Below are 7,893 nucleotides of genomic sequence, written 5' to 3'. Positions count from 1 at the left end.
TGAAAAATTATCAATTTGTTTTAATATTGTAAACTGGCAGTGTCGGGAGACAAATTAATATACAAATTACATTTAAACATAACAAAAAGCTAGATATTATGTACAAAACATAAAATAATTTTAATAAATAAAGATATCAGTCAAAACAACACATGTAAATTATATACAACAGTTTTGCTTTTAACTCCCAGCCAACAATAGTTGGACTAGTTTAAAGTATACATTGCACACTACCTAATTGTATCTAACACATTTGATCAGTTCCAATGAAATCTCTTTGAGCAGGGTTAAGTCTGCTTCATTATGGATGACAAGATAGGGTAACATTTTTTATTAATGATTTGCCAGGATTGAAATTATAAGTTTGAAAGCAAGTAAAAGGGATTGTGATCCCATCTCAGCTTCCCTAATAGAATTTTGTTACTGAGATAGTTTTTGTGACTTAAAATATGCTATTGTGTACAAGTTGTCCAAACACAAGTACCAATTGCATTTGAAATTTACCTATTGGAATCACTAAAATTTCCCTCAGCAGGCTCAGCTTGCAGTGAATAACCCCATTCAAAATATTGTCTTTAAGGGGTATCAAAAGTTGTCAAGATTCTGGATCCCCTCCAGCAATCCTTTTTCAGACTAAAAACAGGTGATACCCGAAAAGAAAACATTAGGTTAGGTGGGACTACTCAGAAGATCCAAGCTTAACTTGTACCAACGAGTCATCTGATAAAATATGTGGTAATGACCTAACCTCTACAGATCAGCGTAAATAGATTGCTAGAAGAGATCCAAAACCTCAATAAGTCTAACTATTGACTTTATTGGGAAGCAAACAGTCCCAGGAGAACCGAGCGTTCTAGGATGTAAAGGTGGGACATAAAAAAAAGAAAAACTCCTATAATCCAAGATTTTCATGTCTACTTTAACCATGGAATGTGAGTTATGATAAATTCCACATTGAATGCTGTTGACAGCTGCAAAATATGATACAACTAAAACACTTATTTTCCTTCTTTCAACATTATAACTCAAATAAACATATATCCTGTATGGTTAACAAAAAAAAAAAAAAAAAAAAAAAAAAAAAAAAACGAAGTTAGACATACAATAAGATACATTGTAGGAATTAGCTCTGTTTTATAATAGAGATTGCACAGGAAAACTATTTCTTTAAGGCCATTTTTAATTAGTTAACAAATTTGGCCGTAACAAGAATTTTTAGCATGAAATTATAGTAAAAAAAAACTTTACAGAGTAGTGATAAGAGTTTATACTATTCAGTTCAAAGGCATGTTGTTGATTACTTTACCAAACTAACATTCTATGTGAACCCTATTTTTAATTGTATGATTGGCTAATGCATTGCAAAACCATTAAAATTAAGATAAATGTTTGACTGCCCAAACTGTAATACTTGTTATTTAAACCATCCTTTACTATATTTTATTTTTAACAGCCATCAGTCACTAAAATGCTTATATCTAGGATAGGAAAAATTACGTTTTGTACAAAGTTTTTACAAAATCGGTACAAAATCTATATTCATACATTATTTACAAATAGCAAAATTAATAAACGACCAACAACACTTTTCACAAAATGACATCCCTAATACAACGGAAAGCGCATATAAAAAGGTTATATCAAAGCAACAAATAGACATATTTGCTCTTGAAATTTCTAAGGAAACAGGACAATTTGTTTAATTGCTAATGCATATTTAACAAAAACATTACAAATTCAATTTTATCATAACTTTTCCAAATCAATTGTTTATGGTAATAGTATATTACGTTACTAGTCCTGAAAATGAATGTTTACCAGAACGAGTCCGGTACACACATTTTGGACGAGTTACGTATGATAGTTTACACCATACTACTAAATCCGTACAAATCCCTATATATTTCCACCAACTAAAGGACTAAAAATCACTAGTCATAACCTCTAAGAGATGTTTTTTTTTTGTTTATAACCACTCATTGCCACCTAAATACAGTATAATCAGCTGATTGGTGTCCGGTAAAACTCATTGAAGTACAGTAGTACGCAATAAAACCCCATTCGAATAAGCTGGCGGCAAACAGCTGTTTTCTGGACTAAATCCTTCAAAACATTGTAGTGTGGCGTAAAAATATTTTTTCAATATTTCTGGTAAAATTCCTTCACCAAATTGTTTACCTTGAATTCTTAGTACCATTGAAGGATTACAAAGAATATCCATAGTACCTTTTATAACGCCAAATTAAATTCTTAAATACCAGAAGTCGATTAGAACATCCAAAGAAAGGTAATGCAGAAGAAACATTCCGAGAGCGGAAGTGAGTGTCATTTTTACAGTAAAACTCTGCTAATCTAGAACATTCAATCATTTACTATTGGATACTGAAGTAGACATTCCATCTATAGTGGTCCTATGTATATATATATATAGCCTATGATATAGCTTTTGCCAATTTGTTTCAAAGAACATAGTTGGGTAAGCCAGTCACAGTATGTGCTAGTGTCTAAAAATTATATGTTCTACCATATTTTTTTATTGCTGACATACATTATCGGTCTTAAAGACTTGCTATAGCTCACAATAAGTTGTTTCATCAGTTGGACTTGGTAAAAACATAAGCCCAATATGTCAGTGGCTTACATCAACTACGATGATTTTGATTAAAACACTGGCAAAAGTGTTAACATGGGGCGGAATGTCTAGTTGTATAAATGGTTTGAGCCTTTTTTTATTGAATAGTGAACAAGTCTTATAGGAGGGGAGGTGCACTTGGTAGTGATGATGAAGAATCTTTATCCCCAATTTTAGCGAATTTCCCTATAGGGAAGTAGCTATTACCGTGGGTGGCATGGCAAGACCTAGGCCCGGGACCGATTTACTTTTTAATTTTTATGTCACCAGAGATCTAAGTTATTTGAATAGATTTAATTGGAAATCAACTTAGACACATGGAAATTTGCTTAGTCGGCAGGTTTGTTGCGGCGGGGGTATTTTTCTTACTTATGCTCGTTTGTCAGTATTTGACTGTGCAGTAATTGGAAAAGTTAACAAGAAGAAGTTAATAAAAAAACAACTGTCAGTAACAAAGCAACACAGATCACCTCACCCTATTCTAGACTCACTCTTAATTCAAACTCAGCTTAAAATATACAGAAAAGTGTGCTTTGCTGACTTTGGCATTACAAACTAAGCGAATGACCCATTAACACTTGACTCCCAGAATGTTTCATCTGTAGCAATATCTCAATAGTGCATCACAGATCCCTGCCTTCCAACATAGACACAACTATCACAAATTACCTCTCAGCTAGATAGCTGAGGGAGATAAATTAAACAATAAATAACAAGTGTTGGGGAAGTAGTTATAGTACGCTACTTATGTAGCGATTTTTCATGTAAATACCATGTTTGGAAATTTCACGTAAACCTATGTTTTATATTTTATTCATTGAATGATCAACCATATTTTGTAACCAACCCAATAGTAATTATTGTTTTTACACTTATTACTCATTAAACAAACAATGCTAAATGCTCAAAATTAGTAAAATTTCACTCTATTTATCGCAGTTAGATGAATTAGCTTAAGCTTGAAAGTAACTGTCAATTTTGACGGGTTTTGCCTAGTAGCCCTTTAAATTCCATTACACAATATAATGTGTATTGTAAGTATAAAAAAAAACAATTTAATCACTTATAGTGATTGTAAAATGTTATTTAACTTCATGAAGTACAATTATAATACATCAGACTTGCTTGTTTAACCATTTGATTGTTTAAAAGACTAAATACTTGATTCTAAGAGTTTGTTTACATATCAGTGCCCAAGTAAACTGTGGGATTTAACTAGCATAAATCTTGGTTTTGAAAAGATGCTTGTAAATATCTTAACTTTCCATTGCAAAACAAGTGCCACAGCTTGACTTTTTAAGACATTTCAGAAACCGTTTGCAAAGCGAGAGACAGATTGAGCGAAGTGAATGAGCGATGAATGGTAACTGTAGTGTCAGTGATCAGATCATAAAAAGTTACGGGTAGTGACGGCTTCATTTCTCAGGACTGGCTTGAGCGCCGGGCTGTGGTGTTGTGGCTCGCATCGTGTCTATCTTGGCACAGATCTTGAGCGCCGGGCCGAGCTTCATAGACATAGCAGACATGAGGTGGTCAGCCTTGAGCAACATGAGGGCCTGGCCGTCAATCTCCTGGATAGCAAAGTCCTCAGCGTAGTCCATACACCCTGGCAGTGCTCGGATAAACTCACAAACATCAGCCACCTGCAACAACAGATTACATTTATATCTTGGTTGTAGTATGTCCACACTGAGACTGAAGCAATTGAACAATAAAAATAGTCATCAGAGAAAAATGAAGAAACTAACTTGCTCTTCTTTCTAATTCGCATGAATCAGTCTCTCACGAATTAGACACATGAGTGAGTGTGAACCTCTGACAAAAACAAACATTTAAGTCTTGATCTGCACTTGGTATCCCCAACTGCGACAACCAATCAAATGACACATGAAATCTTTCCCTCCTGCAAAGGTACATTCCATGTGCCAAAAGTAGGTTCAGTCTAAGCCAATCTTGATCGGCTGCAGATCACGTTCGATTTGTAAAGTCCATAAACAGTTTATTGACAGTTGTGCTAGTTTCTTAGTCTGCAAGTCCAACTAATGATGATCAGAAATGTCAAAAAACATGTAACCTTTTAGCATTATCAAATACTACAGTTGTACTTACCGTCCACTTGAGCGGGTTGACCTTGGGCATGTTGTCGGAGTCGTCCAGGTCCATTGCAGGGTTGACAGTCGTTTCACCAGGGGAAGGATTGCTACTCTCACCAGCAGAGTCGTTGGTGTCCATGTCTGCACTGTCCCCACCCCAGTCCTTGCCCTTCCCGTCTGGCTGCCGTTTGGCAAAAGCTCTGTAACATGTCCACACGTTAACATCAAATACTAGAGGTTGGTATTTACTTCATGAGTATGATCTCACTTATTGTGGTTCATATGTTCTACAGCAGTTATCATGGAAATTGTGACACCAACATTAAAGTTTTAATGCACATGGTCTTAAAAGCATAAAAACAATACATTGCCAAATCGAAAATACTAAGATGGATTTACTTTTGAAAAACTTCCAAAGTAGGTTAAAAAAGAAACTTAGTAATACCATTTAAAGATACTAATCTAATAAATAACAATTTCAGTACCAACCAATTGGCTAAAAAGTTATGCAGTCCTAAATTTTAAAACGGCAACTACTCTTTTCCAATTTTAATTTTTTGTTGTGAAGTTATAGGCCCTGTCACACTTAGCCTGTAGCTAGTTTTATTTTGAAAATAAATTACTGAAATATTTGACGTTAGGATGTAACATAGAGCAAAAGGTTAGTAGGATTTTTAGTGAAGATAGCAGGTTTATCAGAATAGGAAAGAGTCCAAACTAACACGAGAAAAGCAAAATTTAACACCATACACAAAAACATTACAGTAGACCCTCTCTAATCTGGCACTGCACCACTCCGGCACTCCAGTAATCCGGCGTCTTTTGATGGGTGAGGTCTTCCGCGATCGCGGTAAAATTCTGATTATCTCCCGCGGCCGTGTAGACATCATCATCCACTCCCGCGGTCACGAAAACGTCATCATCGTCTGTCCGATCGCGGCAAAATCATGAACATTTCCCGCGGACGTATAGACGTTATCATCGCCTCCCGCGGTCACGGAAACGTCATCGTCGTCATGCACGATCGCGGCAAAATCATCAACATCTCCCGCGGTCACGGAAAATCATCGTCATCATGCGCGATCGCGGCAAAATCATGAACATCTCCCGCGGTCACGGAAAATCATTGTCATCATGCGCGATCCCTGCAAAATCACGAACATCTCCTGCAGACGTATAGACGTTATCATTGCCTCCCGCCGTCACGGAAACGTCATCGTCGTCATGCGCGATCGCGGCAACAAGGGGTTCCGATTGCGCGATCTTCGGAGACGTGTTTAGTTGCATTTTAAGTGTTTTTATTGATATCATTCCAGTAATCCGGCAGTATGGCGGTCCTATATCTGCCGGATTACTGAGAGTCTACTGTACTAACATTAGAGTTTTTCTCTATTACGACAGCACTTTCAACTAAGGAAGAGCTAAAAATTGAAAACTCTTCCTTAGTTGAAAATTCTTTAAATGACAGTGAAATATTCACTTATCTTGTGTATACAGTATAAAGTTTAGGGTTTCTTGTGTCAGTTTGACACAATACCATTCAGGTAAACTTCTTACCCTACCTAAAAATCCTAATACTGAAATATTTGATAAAACTTGAGTTAAATCACTTTCTTTGGTTTCAAAGTATGTAAAGTACAAGAGCACATTGTCTAAAACCAAAATATATTTTTTGTAATCATTATCAATTATATTTTCCTCAAAGCACACATCATTGATACTATAAAACGTTGTCAGACTCTGCATTATGAACAGATTGGATAATAAATACAGTAATAATTATATTAAAATACTTATTTAATTAATTATTTATTTAATTATTAAATAGTGCTACTTTTGTCAGAGCTCTAGGCCTACCTTTTGCAGGCAACTGTGCAGAAGCGTTTCCCCTTCTTCAGTTTTAGTTTCACGTCAGTCTTTCCGCAGTTCTCACATTTGTCCGAGTCAGACTTGGCTCCCTCCAAAGCTTGTTTTTTTACTGTAATCATTCAAATCTCACATCAAAAGCTGGCCAAGATGGAGTTCAAAGATATTAATCAAACTGTGAATTAATTCTCTATAAGCACACAGAGAAAACTAGTTAACAATCAATACAAGCCACCAATGTAACATAATGATATATTAACGTTACAGTACTCACACGGAGGCTCGTCTGCAGACATCAGTTTGGTTCTGATCTCCTTCTCCGAGCGAGCCACTTGCGCCAGCTCAGACAGTAGAGAGTTGCTCCTGTTGGTCGGGAACGGTTCTGCCGCTACAAATAAAACATCCTTTGTAAATTCATTTATTTCATACTTCAATGCAATTATTTAATTGCAAAACTCTAAGACTTTAGCAATATTGCATAGATCTTACTATAAACTTTGTCCCCACAAAGTTATTTACTAAATTTAAAACACAGTTCTGTAAAAGGGATAACAAGTAGTTTTTTAACAAATTAAAAAAAAAATTGAAAGAACATTTCATTAGGATTAGTAGAGTTCAAAGTTTAAGAATCCGGCCTCTGATCCTGTTCTGAGGAGTGAAAGTATCTTAACCTAACAAGATTAGTAGGCCTACATAAATTTAACCCAAGGTGGAAATTATACAAAGAAAAACCACACAGAGCTAATAATCACATTTCACGGGAAAACCTTTTACTTGTAATAGAAAATGTCTGCAACTCATTTAAATAACATAAACTCACCAAGAATTTGCTTAAAAAATGTCATCAGATTCTGTGCCTATACAAATATGTGAGAAAAATGATTGTTTGTACCTTCTTGTATGACGAATCCCTCGATAACATGTGTCAGGACCTGAGGTTTGACTAGAGCCTTGGGTAGATCCCTCTCTCTAGCAGGCTCCTCTGTAGGCGGGGCATCTGTCTTGGCCGTCGTCTGCTCTAGCGCCGCCTGATCTGTCACCCCCGCCACAACCTCAGTGTGTGTGTCTACAGCAGCTACCTCCCCTGCACCATCCCCCGTCTTGTCATCCTCCTTGGCGGGGGGAGGAGCCAGCGTGGGGGCAGGGGGCATCGACGTCACTGTCATCACCGGCCTCTCCACCATCTGAATAACAATTGCTTATTAATAAAAAACTATCCATCTTTCTTTTGTGCTATGGAAATGTAGATTTTAAGGATGTTTAGTGTATGGGATTCTCTGATATCTTCCCAAAGGGAACAAT

The 7,893-nt window shown here is 36.2% G+C and overlaps 1 protein-coding gene across 8 annotated transcripts in view; it reads right to left on the bottom strand.

Annotated features, from left to right (window-relative positions):
• LOC128991505 (polyhomeotic-proximal chromatin protein-like) overlaps window positions 1-7,893 on the bottom strand; it is a 52,225-nt gene continuing 44,332 nt past the window's right edge. For all 8 annotated transcript variants that reach the window (XM_054414434.1, XM_054414438.1, XM_054414439.1 and 5 more), the window contains 5 exons: window positions 7,484-7,775; window positions 6,866-6,979; window positions 6,583-6,703; window positions 4,742-4,925; window positions 1-4,275 (listed from right to left, as the gene is read on the bottom strand). In XM_054414434.1, coding sequence (XP_054270409.1) covers window positions 4,048-4,275; window positions 4,742-4,925; window positions 6,583-6,703; window positions 6,866-6,979; window positions 7,484-7,775 — 939 coding nt within the window. In that variant the 3' untranslated portion in view covers window positions 1-4,047. The remainder of the gene's footprint in view (window positions 4,276-4,741; window positions 4,926-6,582; window positions 6,704-6,865; window positions 6,980-7,483; window positions 7,776-7,893) is intronic.

This window comes from Macrosteles quadrilineatus, unplaced genomic scaffold (genome assembly GCF_028750875.1).
Source record: "Macrosteles quadrilineatus isolate MER2022 unplaced genomic scaffold, UCM_ALF_1.0 Scaffold_4__1_contigs__length_99947679, whole genome shotgun sequence".
In the NCBI taxonomy this organism is placed as follows: Eukaryota; Metazoa; Arthropoda; class Insecta; order Hemiptera; family Cicadellidae; genus Macrosteles; species Macrosteles quadrilineatus.
This window is presented reverse-complemented; position numbering and strand designations above follow the sequence as displayed.